Source organism: Cebidichthys violaceus, unplaced genomic scaffold (genome assembly GCF_023349555.1).
Source record: "Cebidichthys violaceus isolate CVI_PGR_0920_01 unplaced genomic scaffold, fCebVio1.0.p SCAF_20, whole genome shotgun sequence".
Classification (NCBI taxonomy): Eukaryota; Metazoa; Chordata; class Actinopteri; order Perciformes; family Stichaeidae; genus Cebidichthys; species Cebidichthys violaceus.
The window spans coordinates 1,031,733-1,054,368 of record NW_027176373.1 but is presented as its reverse complement, the minus strand read 5'-3'; the positions used below and the strand labels follow the sequence as shown (position 1 = coordinate 1,054,368).

Genomic DNA, 22,636 nt, shown 5'->3' with positions numbered 1-22,636 from the left:
GTTAGCCAAAGACATCCGTCCATAATATTAAAGTGAGCCAACTGGTTTCCCCCAGTGTGTCTCTGGCCGCAGAGTAGCGTCTGAGAGGCGGCGATGCACTAGAGACCCCTACCCACCTCACCTAAGAGCAGTGTGTGAGGAGTCAGCAGGCAGTCAACGGCAGCATTAAACAGGCAAAAGAAGGTGATTTGAAAAAGTCTGAGTCACCGCGACCACTAGAGGTTCTCGAACATGCAGCCATAACTGGCTACACAAAATGTTCTGCAGTTTGAGGGCGCAGAATGTGATATTAGCTGTGGACAGACGTGGACTATTTCTACCAAAGTAAAGGATCCAAGTACAATAAATAGTCAACTGCAATGTTAACTGACATTTAGTCTTTATTGTGGTCTCAAAAAGTACAACACGGACAAATGAAGCACACAATAACAATATCTATTCTTACTTTAGGCTTTACTGAAGAATACAGAATGCCGTGTCAGTGGCAATGAAAATACCATCATGCAGATTGTGGTCATAAAGGCCGTTTTAAAGCAGAATATACAGCAGCATGTAGCTAACTTCATCTACAGTATCGTATACTCCTAATACCACAAATTACTGGTTTATTATCATAAAGGAAACTGCATTTTTGTTTCAACAATTAGTGCAAAGCTGACCATAGCAAAGCAAAACAAGATGCAAGCAGGAGATGAAACCAGCACTGACATTCACTGAAGTAAACCGCTGCATGATATTGACAAAAAAAAAAAAAAGCATTGACGTTCACTTTAATGGGACGAGGACACTCAACACTATTAAAACACAATCAACAGTGCAAGCATGGCGGTAAAATTATATCGCACATTTGTCGGAGCTGTCAGCATCACACATGATGTGAATGCTCATTAATGTTAAATTAAGTGGTCGTATGTTCAAGTGAAGAAAACACGGCTGTGAGGACGTACACGTGTCAGATGATTAATAATCAGTGAAAAGTAAGAATATTACTCAGAGCTGAGATAACGATCAAACTAACGCTCCACAGACAATCAGTTGGATGGTCAGCTGGGAGTCAGGACGTCCAAACGAAGCAGCAAATCACTCTTTGGTCACAACCAGTCAGGCGGCAAGCTCCAGTTTTAAAAAGTGAAGCCAATGCGGACGTGACTTAAACTTGCATTCTTTCTAATGGCCAGCAGGAGGCGACTCCTCTGGTTGCAAAAAGTCTGGTTGTATAGAAGTCAATGGGAAAATTATCCTACTTCTCCATTGAATTATCTCAGTAAACATTGTAAACATGAGTTTATGGTCTCAATCTCTAGTTTCAAGTCTTCTCCAATGCAGCATGATGTTCATTTAGTACATTATGATCCATTTAGAGTCAGACAGACCATAAAGCAGAGTGTGCTTTAGGACATGGCTACCTTATGATTGACAGGTCGCTGCCACAGTTGTTTATATCGACTCCTATAAGCAAATTTATTTCACATTTTTTGTTTACAGTAATTTTAGTTTTGTGATATATTTGGTGTTATCTTCTCTGTGCCGTTACTGATGTTGATCAGGACACTCCTAAAACATCTAGGAGGAGCTTTCTGGGTGTAACAAAAACAAAAAAATATGTGTGCAGTCCGCAGTAGGAAGCTGACAGTGAACCTAAGAATTCTGCGTTGACTGGCCGATCAACGTCTCCATCTTTAGTATTTTAACATTTTCACTGTCAGCTCTCTAATGTATTATAATGACTCACCTAATTAATTCTCTATGGAGCAGCTCTACATTTTATTTCTCTGGTTGCTGCAGATGCTTGTTAAAGCTTCTGTGTTTCAAACATTAATACATCTTGAGCTGAGCGAATACTTTACTGTGAGATACGAACGATCATGGTGGAGAAAAAGTAAGAAGACCACATTCACACTCAAGAACATTATGATTCTCCATCAACCCCTTCCTGCTTCCTGTCAGTCCTACATGCCTTTGACTTTACAGAAAAGAACAAACGAGTTTGCACTTCCATAAAGCAATTCAGCAGATTTCCCCCCAAATTAGAACATTGTAAAATGCAACGCAGCGATTGTCCGGGGACATTTGTTTCCACTAATTACACTGATATCTTAAAATAAATATGGTAATAATTTACCTCTATTAAACACTACATGCAGCAGTTATGGTGTGTTTAGAAATCCAGCTCCGAGTTAGAAAATAAAACAAATACTTAGGCACGAATGGTGCAAATCAATACAAGTTTAAAACAAATGTGCAGTGAAGTGAATGTGAATTATTGCTTTGGCTGATACAACAGTGGACAAAGTGTCACATTCAATGAATTCAAATTAAACAATCGTGAATGCGAGCATGTGAGGAACATTCAGAACAGAAACTCTGCATGGGGTCAAAGCAAAGGCAAAGACATTTTGTAAACCTGTATAACCAAAAATGTTCAAGAAATATGTTTAGATTCTTTTTCTGCATGTTAATAAAAACAGTTATGAATTGAAGAAGCTCTTTTTTTTTCATCCAAACTGGAAACTGTGCTGCCTAATTGCTCTCAGTCAATGTGTGTGACTCAACAGAAGAAGTTTTCAAATTATTCATGAACATCGCAGGTTTACAGGTTTACAAATCGTACATTTAAGCTCACGAGAAACAAACTGCTGCTGTGATTGTAAGTTCTCCACATTCGATATTTTGGCAAGGAGAAGTCTTCGGTGTTGATGTCACATTGACGTAGAAAGTACAGTACAATCTATATATCGATTAGCTAATACAAAGCTAAGAGATGGACTGGCCCTGTATTGTTAAATAGCTTTTGATTGAATCAGGGCCAGCAACATTTCTTTTCTGCTGCATTTAAACTTACATTATATATCTTTAGCTCTTCATTTGGAATACAAAATATTTGTATTCCACACATTTGACTGTGTGTCTAAAAGCCCGACCAGCTATTTGCCAAAATATTCTGAACTGATGAGCACAACGTTGCAATCTCTAACAAGGGATCTCTTTTTCTTTTCTTTTTTTGGCTGAGAAAGTAAATTTGGTTTGTTATGAGAATAAGCACAGGGTCCATAACTGAGGTGTAATGGCTGTGATACAATCGTCATGACTAATTAAAGCAATAATGATGAGTCGTGGGGTGCAGCCTCCTCATGCACAGCTACAATCGCTATGGTCATCTCTGATGCTGGTGGTGTAACGCTGCAGTGAGGGCGTAGAGGCAGTGTGTGGGTGTACATGTGTGTGTGTGTAGGTGTAGGTGTAGGTATAGGTGTGTGTGTGTGTGTGTGTGTGTGTGTGTGTGTGTGTGTGTGTGTGTGTGTGTGTGTGTGTGTGCGCGCAGCAGCTGAGTGAGCTTTTGGCAGTGAAGCGACATGACATTAACTGGGACGAGGTGGGCTGAGCAGAGAGGGAAGAGTCTCCCCAGATGTGTCCAGCTGTTTGAGGAACCATCTATGTGAGGGTAAAGGGTTTTAAAATTATTTTTTTTTTTGGTTGGCCTACCGGACATCCAGGAGAGACCTTGTTGGGGGAGTGAAGGGTTCAGTGAGGGCGGTGGGAGGGAAGGGGGGAGAGAGTTTAGAGGTTGACCAGGTGGAGGTTGGAGGCGGAGAAGTGGGGGCACAGAGCCATGTCCGGGTTCTTCAGCTGTCGCAGGATCCTCCGGTGGAACTTGGAGCGGACCCGGTTGAACTCCATGATGTCGCTGGGATCCTCCTCGATCCAGAAACGGTGAAATTCCTGCATCAGGTAACCTGCCATGAAGAAAAGAAAAGAAAATCATCCTTTATGTTCTTTGGAGTGACTCAATATGTTTCATATTAATTATGGATCAAATGAATTATCCCCCAACTGAAGTTAGCATCAGTTCTATGGAGCTTCACAGCCAAAAAAGCGTTGTTTTGGTTTCCAGACCCACAACTCTACTATTTTGTTTTTACTATTTTCTTCGGACAAAGTTAGCAACTAGCTTTTCTCAACTATTCTCAAAAAAAACAACAGAAAAAAAACTGCAATTTTCACTAAAATGTATTTTCAAAGCGTACTTATGCCCACCAGTTTTCATCATTCAAACTGCAAAACATTCAGAAATATGAATAGTAAGTTTGAGAGACAATATTCGGCTGTAAATGACAAAGCCAGCCTGTCTTCACATCTGTTTGTGGACCTAAATGGACACCCTTGGGACAAATTAGCTTTTCGTAAGAACCTGGATTAAAGCAGGACATTGTCTTTCCTCTTCTTAGATACCAGGACGGCAACTAAAAGAGGCCAATTCAAGGTCTGTGTGTGTTTGGTTCATGGGCACGGAGTCAATTTCGGCTTTTTATTAAAGATGAATAAGCCAAACAAACAGTTGGTGTAATCTAAATTAACATCCGAGCTTGCAGGAAAAGTGAACTCACAGAAGGTCTGCTGGAAGTGCTGCAGGCTCGGCATCTCCGGGGCCACGTTGTACAGGTGGGTCTTCAGAGCTCCACTCACCAGCAGAGAGTAGGCCAGGTCTGTGATGTTGATGCCCACAATGGCAAATGAGTACCTGGAGGGAGGAGATAAATAAATATAGACGTTAGTTTGTTTGTCAGATGGGTTTTATAGGGGAGTGTGGGTGGTGTGTTTTATAACAGACTTTATCGGACATCACTTCCCATAAACCCTGGAGACATTCACTGATTACAGCGAAAAAGTTGGAAATGCTGGTGGACATAAAAGATATGGACGAGACCATTTGGCTACCTTAGGCGCTCCAATTCTATATGTTTTTAGTGTCATTTTGCATCAAAAGTTAAATTACAGGGTTTTTTTTTTTGGTCCAGCAGCCTCTTTTTTGTTGAAGCTCAGTCGTCCCTTACCTCCCTACCTTCACTTCAAGACAAAGTACACATGGTTCAAATGTGTGGGATGTGGGACCAATCCCAAACTTCAGAGCGCCCACTGCCACGGTGAAAGGACTAGCCGTTTACAGCTTGCTGCTCTGCTGGAGTGTCCTCAAAAAGCATTTTGTGTGTCTTTAGAGTCAGACATTGGTGCTTTTATCAAAAGATGAGGCAGACTGGAGGCAGGAGGGCACACAGCAGTAAAACACTTCCTACATATAGACGACACTCAGGTGGACACATCACAGAGCCTCTCTGCTGCTAAAACTGCTCCGTATTGAGGTCAAAACGCGCACAGCTCCAGCATCAGTAGCCCAGTTTTTGCCTCCACACACACACACACACACACACACACACACACACACACACACACACAGACTCGTGCACGGCGTCACACACAGCACATGTTGCACACACTTACCCGATAGCTTTGTCGATGTTCTTCTGTTCCCATTCAGGCTTGTTTATCTCACTGCGAAGGACACAACACTTGAGTCACGTACTGTCTTCACGTGAAACAACGCTGAGCGCACCGCAGAACCTTCTGAGGAATCTTTAAATTACAATGAAGTAACGTTTTAATGAGCTCAAACTGATGCATTGCTTGTGGAAAGACTGGAAGAGACTGTTCTAAAGACGTATACAAATGTAAACTCACACATTTCTTTAAACGGGTTTAGAATATTACAGTATTTGATGGTCTTTATTTGTCTGTGCAACATAAGGTCAAGATTATCGATGGAGTCCTCAAACAGCACATCCATCAGTATATTATCCATTGTGTTGTATGAATACATTTGCAAAGCATTTGTCAGTGTGATGAGATGACCGAGTACAAATAACATATAAGTAAATGGTGCTCGGTGCAGCTTTAAACATCAGCCCAAAAGAGAAAGCTACGAATGCAGTGAAAAAGAATGAAAGTGAAATCAAGTACCTTGGCTTTCTGTGTGTGCTCCTACAACAGTGCATGTGAGAGTCAGAGAGGGAGGCATGGGCATAAAGGTGGAGGTGGAGGTGGAGGTGAAGGAGAAAAAGAAGAAGGATCTTCATTCGTGAAATGAGACAGCTCGCTGAGATGCCGATGACAAACAATACGAGCAGCAGCGGCGGCAGCGGCGGCGGCGGCCGGTAAAAGACGGCGCAGTGAATGACATAAAGCTGTAAGAGTGAATATAATCAAGCAGAATGTGGTGAATGCAGAGTTATAGATGACTGAGGCGCAGCTTAAATTTGAAGGGATGCACCGCATGTCAGGTAGAAAGATTGTAAGGCTGCTTTTGTTGATGTTTTGGCCACATGGGGGGAGCATAACAAGCTGAAAACCTAAAACTATTTACCCCCCGAAAAAAAAGCCTGATAACACTGAGTTGGTGATAATAATCTGTGGATTTGTCACTTTGAGAAACCTCTGTCACATCACATGAAGTCACGGCTTCCAATCTGCTCTATTATTGGATGCTATTCCAGCGATCGGCGTTGAAGGATGTGAGCGCTATCGTTGCTATGATTTTATGGATGAATAAATACATATATCTTTCAATCTTGAGCTGTTGAGCTCTTCTGTTGTAAGGTTGGGTTTTTAGCTGTGCATAGTTTCAATGAACCATCTGCTATAAATAGATGTACATTCTAGCAGTGTCGGTTTCTCACCAAGTAGCTTCGCGTCTGCTAAAAACTCACATTTGCTCAGTTTGACAGCGCTACCCTGGAGTAATTGACTTCTTTCGGAAAACACTGCAGTCGAGCCTTTCTACCCAAACACTGAGTGCATTCCTTTAATTTGATTATGCTTTGGGTAAACGTTGAGAAAGAGGGTTGGCTGCCATACTTGTGCTTTGGTTGCAGGGAGTCGTGGAGCATCTGCAGAGAAGTGGTTTTATCGTGTTCTGCGAAATACCTGCAGAGAAACAAGAGAAGATTCCAGAGAAGGGAATTAAAGAAACACTTAATTTGTATATATCTAGATTATGAATTATGTATGATCATGCACATTTCTTAAATAGCTATTGCTTCACTGCATATTTTTGTTGTAATGTAAAGGTCCAAATAAATAAATGTGTCTTGTATCCCGGTTAGAGTGTTGTCTTTGGACTGCGATCAGAGTGAGCTCACAGCAGGTTGTGCAGACCCAGCAGGCCCATGCCTCTGAAATCAGTCTTGGGGTCGCTGCCTTGGAAACCGATTTCACACCACTGTTTAGAGATGCGACCGGTGAGAGGCGTGTCGGGACGCAGCTCCTTCCACAGCTGCAACACACACACACACACACACACACACACACACACAACATTCTACCTTATGAGCTTTCTGAGTATAGGAACATTTAAATACTGACTTCAAGGAGTAGTTTGACATTTTGGGAAATACAGATGTTTGTTTTCTTGCCAGATGATAATGCAGATCAGGGCTCTGTCGTCTTTTCTCTGTATATTCTCCCACTGGGTCCCCTCATTAGGACGCACGCCATCTCCTTCTATTGTTTTGCGGACCCTAACCAGTTATATACTTCCCTCTAACAGACCACAGCCCTCGGCCTCTACAGCCTCTATTCGACTGTTTCCAGGACATTAAAGACCGGATGTCTCAAAACGTCTTGATGCTAAACGTGCTTTGGCCCCCCTGAATCCACCTGCTGTCATCCTTTCTGAAACCATCTGCAAAAACCATTTAATTTAATGGAAATGAAAGTTCGACGAACAGATAAAGTCTGTGGCAGCATTTCCCAACTACATTTCTTGGTGAAAGTAAAACCATTTTTTTTTTTGGAAAAGTATTCCATGCTTTTATTACGACTAGCCTCGAGTTCTGTACTCCTTGTACATGGAAGTCAAGCTGTGTGCAGAACGCTGCTGCGAGGTTCTTTAATGGTTCCCGTAAACATGAGCATCTATATCTTCAGTTCAGTTTAAGATTCTACACTTTCTGCTCAGTTGACCTGCTTTAATCCGCCTATGGCTGTAAAGCGCTGTGGTCCGCTCGCGTTGTTTTGAATGTGCGATAGAACTAAATTGGATTTGGTTTGATAAACAGCTGATAAACAAGGATTAACAGTCGCTGTAGCTTATTCCAGCATGCGCTGAGTGAGAGGCAGGATAGACCATGGACAGCTCATCCGTCATCCACAGGAGGTTCAATACAAACAAATATGATTACCCCTGTTGTTGTGATCATTTGTATACATACAAACAGCCACAGAGAGCTGCGTACCTTCATCAGCATGTCCTCGTGCTCGGGGTTCTCACAGTCGTAAGGCTCCCTGCGCAGCTTCTCCACCTCCGCCACCAGACTCCTGTAGCCCACAATTTGCAGCAGGGTGGCCTGGAGAGAGATGCCTAACCTGGGGGGGGGGGACACGCGGGGAAGAGAAGGGGGCCGTCAGAGCTGTTAATAACGCACAAGCACGGTACTTTATTAACAGCTGAGGAGTCGATGCGATGACACTGATTCACCACCACACCCCAACGGAAGTGATAAAAGTCACAGAAATGTGTTGATGCAATGCAGCGTCTCACTGTGGGTTGGTGTCAGGGTTGATCTTCTTCAGCGCCATGATGTCGTCAATGGTTTTCTCCACTTTGTCAGGATGGACGCTGAGGGCTGACTGCAGCAGCTAGAGAGGACAGAAAGAACAGAAGGACGGCGGAGGAAGCGGGGGTTTGATGTAAACGGCCTGAAGCTAGAAAATAAATTGAGCATATTCATAGATTTAGGGAGCCGTACCTCATTCTTGGAGTATCTCAGGGACGACTCTGGAAGAAGATGGTTGCAAAGTGTAAGACAACTGCATACATTAGCATTGTTATTATCATGATTATTATGATTATTGAGTATTATTTGGTCCAAAATATATTTTGAATATGGTTCAGGAAGCCTTAATTTGCAAAAACACCAATCCTGGGAATATCAATCAAACTGGTGTTGGTTTATTTTTTTGTTAAGAACGGCTTTTATCTGTTTTTGCAAACAAACTTCTAAAATGTGCTTTTAGATATGACATTAAATATTGACGTCATCATTCAGTGTTAAGCTGTTTTATGCATGAATTAACTAAATAAACGCCGGGCAGCGTGTGGGCCTACCGATCTTGAGTGTCCTGCGAGCTCCATGCTTGTTGTTGTAGCAGATTCGCTGCAGCTCGCAGCGGCCCGTAAACTTCCTGGCGACAAACTTGAGTCCCCGCCACAGACATTTACAGTAGAGGAAGACGAAGAACTGGGTCACCACTCTGCAGAGGAGAAGACGAGAGGGGCCTTAATAGGTTAAAAGGTCCAGTATTTCACAAAGACTAATTCTGTTTAGCAGAAACGGTTTACACATTTCTTATCGCGTTACTCAACTCAGATTAGTCTTTGATACCTCTGGAGGCCCAGACCGCCACGTAAAAAAAATGTGTCTGCTGCGTGTAAAATGAATTTTCTCTGGGCATCTACTACTGCAGTGTATTGTACAGTTAAATCATCAACATGAACAGAAAGCAGCTCATCATTTTAAGAAATCTAAAGAGTAGTATTTAAGTAGTTCATTTCATCTGTTAAGTTGCTCCTTATCTTAATCTCATTCGTATTTTATTGCACTTCATATCTGTTGGTCTTATGGCTTTTGTCAAAGCACTTTGCTACAGTCGTAATATGTAATTTATTTTATGTATAAATTGCTGGAGTGCTCCTTTAAAAGTTTTAACCCATAATACCATGATCATTGCATCTTATTTGTTCTTCCTGTTGAGTTATCATTAAGTCATTTTTCGAACACTTAATGTTTCCATGTTCTCAAATGAGTGGATTTATTTGCTTTTTTTTGGTCTTACATGATAGTAAATTGAATATTTTTGGTTATTGTTTTGGACATGAAAATCATGTCACCTTGTGCTCTGGGGTGGTGTGATGAGCATTTTCGCCTGTTTTGTAATATTTTACAGACCTATAATAATCTCCAGATTAACCGATAATGACAAATCGCTAGTTGCAGCCCTATTTCTTCTCAAACTAATGATCATTTCTTGCAAATTAAAGTATGTCATAGGGTCTTTCAACTATGTAGCTCAGTAAATTTGGGGATTTATAGTAAAACGCTAAATAGAGACACGTCAAATGGGCTAAATAAGAGGGAAGAAGAGGAGTAGGGATGAAGATATGAAGCCAACAGAGTCAGAAAGCTGTGTTGTACTTCTTCACAGCAGATCAAAGAGTGCTATTTTTACAGGTGATGCTGAGAACGAAAATGGAGGTGTGTGTCTTGGGAAACTGTGGAGACTAAATGCTTTCTAGTCTTCGCCTTCACTCTGAGGTGAACCTTAGAAAAGAAGAAAGGAAGGGACTTGTGTCGGGTTATTGTCATGTAAAACCTTCTACCATCTGATACCATGATCCTGGAAGGCAGATTGTTTTATTTCCATCTATTATCAGGGCTAAAACTGTCCACGAAGCTGAGAAACATCCATCAGCATCACCTACAAAAACCTCCCTCCGTGAGCCACAAGAGCAGGCCTCACTTCCTTCTTTGTTTGGTTTCGTGGAATAGAGTTTACAACCTTTTAAAAGGCAGAGATAAATCCTCCTGATGCTGACGGATCACAGCATAACATCATCTGCCATGTCAACATAAAAAAGAAGGTAAATATACAGCGCTGAAGGATTAATTCCTCCTGCTGGTCGTGTGGATGAGACCGGCATGTTAAACAGCTCATATTGACACTTTCATTTTCTCAACCTTCAAGGAGGCGAGCACCGGTAGAGGATCGGAATAAAGAAAATGTGACACTGAACATCATTTTAAAAAAAGGAGCACTCCGACGATTCTTCCCGTACAGTAAAAGTCAATCAAGGGGGTAAATACTCTTAATAATAAATACTCTTAATAATAAATACTCTTAATAATAAAGAGTCGTAACGTAAGAGACGTAACTTTCACAGTGTTTACAGTTTAAACTGCCGGCATGTTTAGGTTTATCAGAAGTCACTGAGGCAACACGCCTCAATCAAACTCTTTGCTGCTTATTTTAAATTTTTATAAATATAATAATAAAGTCCAAGTGAAACTTAAAGCAACACTGTCAAACATTTAGGAGGGTTTATTAGAAGAAATGGAATATAATATTCATAAATTACTCCCCAACGTTACTGGTGCTTTTTTTTTTTATCTGTAATTAAATGTATTGTTTTGGTGTAATTTGTTATCATTAGTTCGTTGCGATCTGCTCCCACTCACCACTAGATGTCACTAACTTCTACACACTGTTCCTTTAAGTAGAACGTCTCTAGCTTCTGTACTGTGACGTATATTTCACAGTGAAACATTCTACATTTGAGCGGTGAACAGTTACAAGAGGGGTTTGAAGCTGATTGTTCACATTGGAGTGGACCTAGATGGTCGCCCCCGTTTGATACGATGATTTTAAACGTTTTTTTACAAAAGCGAAATGACGTTAAAAAAAAAATAGAGCTTATACTACTCCAACAAGACTTTCAATTACCCCGACCAAAGAGCATTTGTGTTCACGATGGGACGGCCTCATTAATTCTAAGTGTGTCCCAGTGAGCTCTGATAAACCTTCACATGCTTGCGGTCTTAACTGGCCCTTGGGGAGTGAGTTACCGGAAAAACAAGTTGGGCATTTGAGTACTCGCAAATACCGCAAGTGGGGGTACTCTGCAATGTCGTCTGTGGGTCTGGAGGAGCTCAGAAAATGTTAGTTTGGGTCTGAAGATTACAAATTAAAACAGAAAACCGGAGCTACAAACAGAAAAACATGGAGTTTCAAAGAACGTCTACCAAGAGAGTGTAAGGAAGCCGTTGTTCCATTCTATTTTGACCTTAAAGTCAGGATATTATCCCAACTAAAGTGCAACACTAAATCACTGGAGCATCCTTTTAAACCCTCCCCAATACTCTGATCAGCCAAAACCAGTAAAAGGTGGACTGTGAATCATTTTTGTATCAGTAAACTATTACCACATTATTATAATTACTGTAAACAAACTGTGAAAGACATCAGTAAAACACATTTGGCAGCCTCGGCTGGGCTCCACCGTTGTTCATTAAAAGGTAATTGAAGCTAAATATATCTTTAAGACCAAAGCAAAAGGAGTAAAACGTTTTATTATCTTAAGTAGGGGGGCAGGACACGACGGGATTTATGGGAAATGCGATCTGAATTGGAAGCACTAGTGCGAGAAAACACCTTTTTATCTATTGTGTTTGTCTGTGGTGACTAAACAATACAATACATCATTTTACAATATGTGGAGGACTGAAAATCAATGTAAAAGTAGTTGAGAGGGTATCCGTCACAACAGTGAAAACTAAAACACGGAGAAGCAGAATTCAGTTTTTATGCACCACATATCTGGAACTTTCAAGTTTTGATACTTTCCTCATTTCAAAGCCTTTAATTAAATCAAATGAGGGATTATTATTCACATCATGCACCGACCGCTCAGTCGCACCGCTGTAGCTTTTATTCTCCAATCGTATCCTTTTTATTTGATTTTAGCTCATTTCTACATATCTTCTACTCTACCTTTAGTCATATTTGTGTATTTATTTGTATATTTCATTGTGTTTATTTTAGAGCATACTGCCTCTGTATGTATTGTATACACAGCTATACAAATGATTTGCCTAAAACACCTTAGAATATCAGTAATGCAATTCAAACAAATGTGAATTTACTGTCGATTAAATGTTTACGTACCAAGAAGTGTGATGTATAATAACGGTCATTACGTTTTTACTTTATTTAAATATACGACTTTTATCACAAAATATATAATTAAATACAGCAATACACATAAAGCAACAGATCTATTAAGAGAGACACTTGGTTTACATGTGCTCCATAATTAAGAGGCCTCTTCTACCAACGACCCACTCAAACCCGTTTACAACACAGCAGCCACTTACTGGCCACACGGTAATCGATTGAGCTTAAATGGGAGAACTGGGAATGTGGTATAAACAAGTCATTACAGTAGATCGAAGATAAACATAGGAGGAAGAAGAGGAAGGGGGGGGCTTGCATGAATTCCTTCAGGTTTTGACATAAATGAAACTGTAGCTCTGCATCGCTTGCGATAATGGAGTCTCTTTACCTCAGAAAATGCTTCATCTCGGCCGCTCGAGTCACCGCTCGGGTTTCTTCAGTGCCGGTTGATCACCTGGAGACAGAAAACAGAGGAGCTGACGGTAGTTTCCTTTCAATGTCCCAGGATGAGGCCGACAGAAGCGGTGAGCTCAGGCCCGCAGCTCCGGAGCTGTCCGCGGTGCTGAAGAATGAACGCGCATGTGATCCGCAGGCTGCTGCCTTTTTTTTTATTTATTTATTTATTTATTTATTTAGCTCGGTGCCCCCGGTATGCAGCGTTTCTGTTCAATCGGTGCAATGAATACAAGAGACACACGCTAGCACCCTATTGTGTTCATTCCATCCTTCGGAGAATCATAATCCGGTAAAACCAGCTAATTAATGCTCGATCGTCTCCGGTCTGATTAGCGACCCGAAGCGCAGACACTGTGCGTAATCCGTAGCAACAGACGGTGCCCGTAACAGCGCCCGTTCAGACAATACAAGCAATATAACACATTCAATAAAAGACAACGTTTCCCACTTACCGATTGAAAATAATAGTAATAATAATAATAATAATAGCAGGCAAAACAAAGATGGAGATGCAGCGTTCTGGTCCTCTTCACTCGGCTACAGTCGTCTGCTTTTCGTCCATGATGACAGTCACTGACTGGAGGAGGTTCAAGTCTAAAAGCTACAGCACAGCAATGCAGCGCAGCACACAAATGGTCAACGCCATCAGTCACCGATCAATGTGTACATCGTGTGTCTCCCACTGTCTTCAGATACTGGACTTTACCCTGTAAGGATCCTGAATAACTATACTTTTTGTTTTGTATTTGAGGGGAACTTCGCTGACACTCCTGTTATCTAGAAAGACTTAACATGACAAACTTAAAAAGAGCTCATTTAAATACTGCTGGCTGTTGCTGAGACCTGATAGCTCTAGGACAGATTGCTATAAGCAGTCTGCAGGGGCCACACCAGGAGTTCTTTGGCCCCTTAAAATCGTACCGGGTCCCTCCACCACCAGGTTTAAAAAAAAAAGAGAAAAAAGCAATAAACTTATTTGCCACTTGGGGGCAGTGCAACAAGCTGTAATAATTACATTTAAGGTGCATTTTAATTGACTGGATATTGAACTTTAGTATCAGCGAATTTATCAAAACGTTCGACGAACAAGCAGAAAATAAATTTGCAGAAAACGCAGTTTTTGAGTGTTTGTCGAGCAGCCGTCCGTCCTCGTCTACTGCAGGTAACGTTAGCGATGCCATACGGAGTTTGATCATAAGAATAGTCTAATAAATTAAAGCTAATCACACAGTTGTGTAGCTGCAAATGGATTTCAAAGATTTTGGACCATTTCGTATTGCTGCTCAAGAAAGACTATTTGTTTACATACAAGAATAATAAAGCAATGTTGATTCTTTTCTTAATAATCATAAATAACCAATAAGAGTATCGATAAGTAATCGAACCGACATAAATAAAATACTAATGATACCCATCCCAAATAAAGACATTTGTATGATTGAGAAATATGTGAGTGTACAAGAGAGACTTTTCTCCAACTGTGTTACCACCTGATCATTACAAACTCAGCTAGAAATGAATTATTGTTTGGTCATTAAAATGGCTGAAACAACAATAAATGTCCATCACAGGTTTGACTTATTTTAATGTCTGTTTAGTCGATTAACTAATCGATTATTCACGTAATCGTTTCAGCTCTGATTTCAAATTAATTCAAATTAGGTCAAGATGTAAAACTGTGGACTCACTGAGAATTGTTGCCATGAGTATCCAGAATATTTCACTTTATATTGCATTCAATAAGCGACTTAGATGGAAAGAAAACATTAAGATGAGAAATGTTTTTCTTTGTAGTTGGCAATATTAACAATTTTGTTTAATCTGTCGTCAGCATTTTACCAAAAATGTGTATACCTTGAACATTGTTAGCTCTCTCTCTCACTCTCTCTCTCTGTGTGTGTGTGTGTGTGTGTGTGTGTGTGTGTGTGTGTGTGTGTGTGTGTGTGTGTGTGTGTGTGTGTGTGTGTGTGTGTGTGTGTGTGTGTGTGTGTGTGTGTGTGTGTGTGTGTGTGTGTGTGTGTGTGTGTGTGTGTGTGTGTGTGTGTGTGTGTGTGTGTGTGTGTGTGTGTGTGTGTGTGTGTGTGTGTGTGTGTGTGTGTGTGTGTGTGTGTGTGTGTGTGTGTGTGTGTGTGTGTGCGCGCGCGCGCGCGCACCCTGGTTAAAGTACTGTGTAGCTCATGCAATCAAGTAGATGCAGTTCACATCCACTTCTGTCAAAAATGTCTTCACATCATCATTTTATTCTATTAGGCATTTGTGGGAAATTTTCATAATTACCATATGAATTCTTGAATTACGGACAAAAAATATTTTTGTGAGGTCTCACTGACCTTTGACCTAAAATGGAATCGGTTCATCCTCGAGTCCAAGATGACGTTTGCACCAAATTTGAAGAAATTGCCTCTCTGCGTTCCTGAGATATTGTGTTGAAGAGAACAGGACGGATGTACGGAGGCAACACAACGCCTCTGGCCACAGTTGTTGAGCCAGAGGCATAACAGTTTTATTTATTTATTTATTTTTTTTAAATCACAAATTAATAATCACTTCCTTTCGTAGAACAACCACACAGACACATGTAAAGTGTAAAGTCACTGGAAAATGATGACGACCCAGGTTACTTATAAAAATCTATTTAATGGTAAAAAGCTAAACTTCTGCATGTCAACATGCTTTACATGATTTACAGTATATTTGGTAAATTACCAAACTAAAATTGTAACGGCACCATAGGCAACAATACAACAACTTTGTGACTGTTTTCAAATTCAAAACAATGACGTAACACAGTGGCGGCTGATGTAGTTTGTAAAATATAAAATATGTTGATTTCGGAGAAGGAGAAAGGAAGTAACACATCTTTGGCACAATAAATAGCAGTGCATCGTTTGTGTTGAACACGTCGACATCCAGAACACGTGGAGAATCACATGATGTTTGAGCCCCGTTAGTGCGGGGTGACCCGGGGCTAATCAGAGGGTCGGAGGTTCGATCCCCGGCTCCTGCTCCACTAGTCTCATGTCAATAGATACTGAATTGTAAGTCGCTTTGGATAAAAGCGTCTGTTAAATGACTGTAATGAAATACAAAAAAAACATAAATATGAATGAAAAATTTGTCTATGCAAACTCTCACTACCACGAGCGATGAGATGTGTGAGCTTTCTGTCTAAGTACAAGAAAACGTGTACTTGTGTGAGAACGCCAAACTTAGTCCTCTTCAACGTGAACTATAATAGAGGAACATTTAAAAAAAAAAAAAAAAATCTAAACTTCTCAGTGTTGCACTCGATCAGCTTTTTGCTACCTTCTTTCACAGCGCAGCCACAGCCGCCTCGGTTCTCGGAGCGTCTCCGCCTGCAGGCCGTAAACGGTCCGAGGAGCTCTCGGCCGTGAGGTCGGCGAACGCCTCGGCCGGGTCGTCCCCGCTGGAGCCGGACTCCGGCAAAGCAGAGTACGTGGGGACGGCGTTGAACATGATGAAGCCCACAGTGATGACGACGAACGACACGATGTACAGCGTTGAAAACTGAGGACGAGAGACACGAGACGGACACGTTTAACGTTAACTTAGATTTGTATTAGTTCTAATTTCATTCCAGTGTAATTGCTGCATATATGACAATTAAAAACACACTTTATCATCGGTCATGTGAATATTATCATTTTGCTTTTCCCCCCCCACTCTAACAGCTACTGCTGGATTTATTGCTACAGTATCTTTTTAAATAATCTATATCACTTCCTGCTGCTAAAAAAATGAAGGTCAAGGAAAAGTCCGATTCTGAAGCGGAGCTGCATAAACGTGTCTTCTCCAGGAATGATATAAAAAAAAAAGAGGCACGCAACATTAAAGCGGGACTTCGAAAACACGCTTCAAGGCAGCTAAAAGGCTATGAAGCCCATCAAACGTTACGGCCGCTCCTTCTGGTCCCACTCACTGTGCAGTGGAAGAGGAAGATGCCACAGAAGAGGCTGAAGAGGTCGGCGGTGAGCAGGGACAGGTTGACCGTGGTAGCGCTGGTCATCTTCACCACCACAGGCATGAAGCTGTACAGCGCGTACATACACAGGGCGTAGACCACGAACAGCATGGCTGCAGGACACAACGAACAGACTTTAGTAAGACACACACACACACACACACACACACACACACACACACACACACACACACACACACACACACACACACACACACACACACACACACACACACACACACACACACACACACACACACACACACACACACACACACACACAAGGAAGTTAACTTACAGATGTTAAAGTCCCATTTTATTGCCGCTACTGCACGAGTTTCCAGGACGGCTCTGTAACGCAAAGTTAGCATGGTGAGAAAAACTTTAAGTGTCATGCGGACACATATAGTCAACCCTATAGGATTCTTTAAAGTTAGTACAGTGAGAAGCATTAAGAATAACTATATAGAAATAGACAATCTTCACGCTGATGGTCTCGTTTACTTATGCAGATCATAAGGAGGCATCAGCATTACATTTAAACTGTTTCATAACCAGTTAAAAAGTTCCTCTTAGAAACTTTTTGTCATGTTCTCATTTCTTTATCGACAATAACAAAATGTAATAGTGTTCGTCTAAGTTATTATATCTCAGTTATTATGCAGCAACCTCTATGAGCAGACAGTGTCTATGAAACGCTGTTTTTATATTGTAGAAATGTAGTCATGTGCCCCGCATGGTCATACATTCTCTCCTGAAGCATGAGAAAATGATGAAAGTGATTTAAAAAGGCACGCATTACGCCAAACAAATAGGCTATCCTCAATTTCTAAGCATTCAGAAGGAAGGTTTCATCTGGAGGTCTCAAGTTAAAAATCGAGGGAGAAGTCAGAAGATACGAGGGATTCAAACAATAACCCACAGCTGTATGCCGCTGATGAGGGTCCCAAAGAGGCCCATCATGCCCAGGAATTCGATCCGGCTCAAGTTCTTCACTGTGTACTCTTGGCACACATTGGACACCGCATAGAGGACGGCACTGAGCAGCACCAAACCATCTCCCAGCACCACATCACTGGCTGCACAGAGACAGAGAGGCAGTTATACTGTAGATAGACACGTTAAAAGTTTTTCTTCTGCTCGCTCTGTTCACTCGTGTGACGTGTATGCGCCTGGTTATTTATGTGCATGGGTTAATACTAATTAATCTCCATTAATTAGTATTAATGTGTGTGCGTAGTGGTGCTCAGCTCGTTGAGTGTGTACGCAATGGCTGAAAACTTGATGAAACGATCCATTTAGTTGTTAATGGGGGGGGAGAGAGAGAGAGAGAGAGAGAGAGAGAGAGAGAGAGAGAGAGAGAGAGAGAGAGAGAGAGAGAGAGAGATTCACTTTGGTATCGTAGAAAAGCCCAATAAATAGTTTTTATACAATAAATTCTAAATGAATGATGAATCCTATTCGCGCTGTGATCGTGGATCAGGAACATCTTCATGGTCACTTTGTGTTTGACGTTTCAGTCGATAATTCACCTTTCTATATTTTCACTAGACACTGTGATTAAGTTTCACTACTTTACAGATATTACTGATTTCCTTTATTTTGAAAGTGTCCTTACTGGATCCCTGGTCTCTTCCAGCCAGGATGTCGGCTCCCACCATGGCCCCCACCCCCAACAAGCACACCACCACGGCTACAACGTGGACCAGCCTGTAGCGAGTCTTCAGGAAGAACCAGGACAGGACCATCAGCACGGGGATCACGAAGCAGTCCAGCAGCTGAAACACACAGGAACTAACTGGCATTACATAGACGGACTTGTTGATAGAGGAAGATAAGAAATGCTTTGAGAGTCACATTATGGATTAAAATACTTCATGTACGAGGTGTTTTTGGCAGCAGCAGACATTCACAATTAAATAACATGAAAGTTGGAATTGGATCTTTATCCGATCAATAAATTCATAATAAATACCAGCGGTCTACTCAACTACTGCGTTAAAAATAAGCGCTTCAAGCTTTCCTTCCTCCCAATAACATCACTCAACAACAAAACAGATTAATCCCCATTTTTGTAGTTCATAGGAAAAATGCACAGATTTCTGTACTATGACTTTATGGCGTTTATGATTCTCTAATGCCGAAGTATTTCAATTCTTTATCTCTAAATATTTTACATATCTTTTTCTACAGTGCCTTTGGGCTACCACTCTACTCTCTACGGCTATGTGTTGTTTTAATTGCTTAATCTGCTAATTATTTAAATGATTAATCATCAACACTTGTATGTTTAATTGACATTTTGCTTTTTTTTGTTCAACCAACTGTCAAAAACACAAAAATACTTAGTTTACTATCATAGAAGACAGTAAGTCAAAAGTAAAGTGTTTTTTTGGGCATTTTGACATTTTTAAAAGTATTTTTTTTAATCAATAATAACATTGATTTCAACCATATATATATATATACACAATAAATAACAGACTTCAGCTGGTCACTGCCCTGTTTACGTCTGTCGGGCCGCTTTCTCTTACCTGTATACTCGTCAGCGTGGTGAACTGGTAGGCCTTCACCACTGCATAGTTCGCCTCGACATCTGCCAGAGCCATCACCAAATACTTCCACCACTTGGTTTTTAGAATTTGCAAGATGTTCCTGTCACCTGTAGAAACCGAGAAGGTTTACTTCAGAGTACCAATGGTGAAAGTATTTTTTCCAAAAGCTACTTTTGAACCCAAAGTGTCCCTTTAACGGGTTTACATACAAATAGACTAAATGTAGAAGCACAGTGACATCAAACAGTTCCACGCTGGTCTTGCAGATTTGTTTTGGGATTATTGTACACCAAAATGGCAGAATTTGTGCAATAATTTGCGACCATTTTTGTCTTATTTTATATTAAATTCCAATTAAAGCTGCTATAATTCATATTTTTTTTTTACACTAACAATGTGCATTGTATGTGAAAGGCGTCGCTCTTAGTTTTGGTTCACTCTCACGGTTAATCTGTGTATTTTCCAGGTGCTGCAGTCAGCTGGTTTGTGCAAAAACAATCTCTAAAATCCCCCTACGCACTGTAATAATATCTGCTTGGCAGCAAAAAGCACACAGACACAGTTAGTGACTATCTGGAGAACATAACGGAGCATTTAGCAGCTAAAGAGCCAGGTACTTTTCTCAGGAGTTCAGAATGAATGTCCGCGTTGCTCTGCATCAGTTGTGTATTTTCACAGGTTGTTGCTGCTGGCCCACCACGTGGTCAGAAAACTATTCACTGCAGCTTTAAAAAGATAAAAAAGTGAAACGATTGCAAGTCCAGACATGCTGACCTTTGCGGGTGCTGAGGATGGTCGTATAGACGAGCAGCAGCAGGGCGTAGTTGAAGAAGCTCTGCAGCATGGGCGTCTCCACCCTGGCGTCGGCCAGGTACCGACAGCTCACCGCCGTGCCACAGATCAGCAGGGACAAGACCTGCCCCATGAGGATGGTCTTCAGCAGACGCCTGGAGGGTCAGGGAGAGCACCGCCTGTCAACTACAACTACATCGCAAAATGCAACGCAACAGCCCCACCTGTTGACTCTTTGTCTTTGTCAGAGGCTCTCCGAGGGAAAAGAGAAGCTTTACAAGTACATTTACATTGCAGAGCTCACCTGGGTGTGGTCAGAAGTGTGCATTTACCGCACGTGTAACCACACCCATCAGTGATGTCACAGTGTACCGACACATCCTGGAGTACACTTCTACATCACTGCAACGAGATGACAAGTTGAACCACTAGAGGTCAGTGTTATAAAGAGTATACGGGGTGATGAGGGGAGACACTACAGGTTAAAAAGGGCAAAAACATTTTGGTAATAGATACATCGCCATGAAACTTCCCCAGTTTATTATACACATTAATGTACTAGTTAAGTTTTCTGAAATGGATTGTTTAAATGTGCAAATCATGCATTAACTTATTTATAAGACGGATAAGTACTCACCATGTGAAGACGTCCCTCAAGTTGTAACTGTACAAACCGCAGGCAAACCTCCACTTCCCACACAGTCTCTCCTCATCATGCGCTTCCATATCTTTGAGAGCTAAACCTGGGAGTAAAGAAAAATATGAGAAATTACAATCTTAGGGGGGGGATTTGTGTCTTTAAGGTTTACTGTCCTTCATCAGATTAATGTCATCTGAGGAGGACATGGTATCAAATCTCCACAGGAATGCGACGTGGCTCATGTGACTGATGAATTTAGTGGGAATCATATTATGAGCCTCATGGACCATAATATGATTCCCACTAAATTCATGGTCCACGTTAAAATGGGACAAAACATGAGTGCAAAACATGAATCGGACAACCTGCGTAGGCTACAGCACTGCACGTCATCTAACTTGCAGGATTGGTTTACAAAACAAGCGGTGGCTCCAATAGTGAACATGTAAGCACATCTTAGGAATATTTAACTAAGATAAGCCATACTTATGACATTTGATGCAAGCCGAATTTGAATATAGCCCCTTATAATTTGTAATATGGCGTTAATTGTGTTTAATTAACAGCAATATTAAACTATCAACTTATCAATGGATTTTGGCGTTGACAGAGTCTTTCATGGCGCATTCCGGAAACAAGAAATAGCGAAATATAACCGTAACACGAGTACAAGTTCTATTCTGATCCAGTATAAATACCGTAAGTGTACATACGTTTTCTGTCTCCTCTTCAGTCATGACAAGTGTGGGTAAACTCTCCAGCTGATAAGAATGTTCATGCTTCTCACAGCCGCACCAAACGACCATCCACGTTTGTCCCTCAACCTAAGTAGGTAAGTCAACCTAGCGTGGTGCTGTCTAGCCCCGCCTTCTGCGCTCTGATTGGTCCAAATAAAAAACTAAATGACGTCAGCACTGCGAAGTCAAACTTGGTCTGGTGCTGATGAGAATCAACATATATATTATATGTATGTATATATATATATATATATATATATATATATATATATATATATATATATATGATATGACAATATTTATATGTTTATATTTAATATATATATATATATATATATATATATACATATACATATAATATTGCATTGCATGCAAAATTTGACAGAGAAGTTACACGTTGCTATACCTCCGCTAGCTCAGCCAATAATAGCCAAACAATAATATTAAAAATAACAACAATACAAATAAAAACAATAATACTAATATTGCAGCTCAAAGTGCTTTACATTAAAACAGTAAATACAGGCAACACAAATGAACTTAAAGAGAATATAGGTAAAGATAAAGGGTTTATAGCGTAATAACTCCTGAAAGGAACCATTCTGCACAATAAGTACTTTTACTTTTTCCTATGAACTGTTTTACCAAATCTGTCCTTGTTCCTTCCTCATGTCACAGTTACAATCTTGTTGTGTGAGAAAGCATTTGACCAAGATGGCCAGACAGAGAAAGAATGATAACAAACATTCTGATTGTAAGAAACAATAACTGTCCTTGAATCTGTGCAAACACTGTTTTCTTGCCTCCAGCTACACACACCATGCATGCACCTACAAGTTGCGCTGAGAGTGGAGTAAAGGTCATTAAAAAGTAGAAAGAAAATGATGAGGTAAAGCAACAGTTGCACTGGATG

At 40.9% G+C, this 22,636-nt stretch overlaps 2 protein-coding genes across 2 annotated transcripts; both read right to left on the bottom strand.

Moving 5' to 3' along the window:
* Nucleotides 1–357: 357 nt before the first annotated feature.
* Nucleotides 358–13,613, bottom strand: elmod1 (ELMO/CED-12 domain containing 1). Its single transcript, XM_068715620.1, has 11 exons — nucleotides 13,470–13,613; nucleotides 12,950–13,015; nucleotides 8,939–9,084; nucleotides 8,580–8,608; nucleotides 8,372–8,469; nucleotides 8,067–8,196; nucleotides 6,972–7,105; nucleotides 6,688–6,756; nucleotides 5,278–5,328; nucleotides 4,386–4,519; nucleotides 358–3,734 (listed from the first exon to the last, which is right to left on the bottom strand). The coding sequence occupies exons 2-11, from the start codon at nucleotides 12,964–12,966 to the stop codon at nucleotides 3,559–3,561; spliced, it is 984 nt and encodes a 327-aa protein (XP_068571721.1). The 5' UTR covers nucleotides 12,967–13,015; nucleotides 13,470–13,613; the 3' UTR covers nucleotides 358–3,558.
* Nucleotides 13,614–15,464: 1,851 nt separating this feature from the next.
* Nucleotides 15,465–21,799, bottom strand: LOC137876223 (solute carrier family 35 member F2-like). Its single transcript, XM_068715619.1, has 9 exons — nucleotides 21,700–21,799; nucleotides 20,984–21,089; nucleotides 20,329–20,501; nucleotides 19,534–19,661; nucleotides 18,618–18,777; nucleotides 17,922–18,078; nucleotides 17,298–17,350; nucleotides 16,958–17,112; nucleotides 15,465–16,545 (listed from the first exon to the last, which is right to left on the bottom strand). The coding sequence occupies exons 2-9, from the start codon at nucleotides 21,070–21,072 to the stop codon at nucleotides 16,330–16,332; spliced, it is 1,131 nt and encodes a 376-aa protein (XP_068571720.1). The 5' UTR covers nucleotides 21,073–21,089; nucleotides 21,700–21,799; the 3' UTR covers nucleotides 15,465–16,329.
* Between the last annotated feature and the right edge of the window lie 837 nt (nucleotides 21,800–22,636).

Excerpts from the sequence above, each read along its gene's own strand:
- LOC137876223 (XM_068715619.1), bottom strand. The coding sequence starts at position 21,072 with ATGGAAGCGCATGATGAGGAGAGACTGTGTGGGAAGTGGAGGTTTGCC. Across the intron at positions 18,778-19,533 it reads CCACGCTGACGAGTATACAG|CTGCTGGACTGCTTCGTGAT; the intron begins GTAAGAGAAAGC and ends TGTGTGTTTCAG. Across the intron at positions 17,351-17,921 it reads CTCATCAGCGGCATACAGCT|AGCCGTCCTGGAAACTCGTG; the intron begins GTGGGTTATTGT and ends TTTGCGTTACAG.
- elmod1 (XM_068715620.1), bottom strand. Across the intron at positions 8,609-8,938 it reads TCGCAGGACACTCAAGATCG|AGTCGTCCCTGAGATACTCC; the intron begins GTAGGCCCACAC and ends ATCTTCTTCCAG. Across the intron at positions 8,470-8,579 it reads TGAGATACTCCAAGAATGAG|CTGCTGCAGTCAGCCCTCAG; the intron begins GTACGGCTCCCT and ends TGTCCTCTCTAG.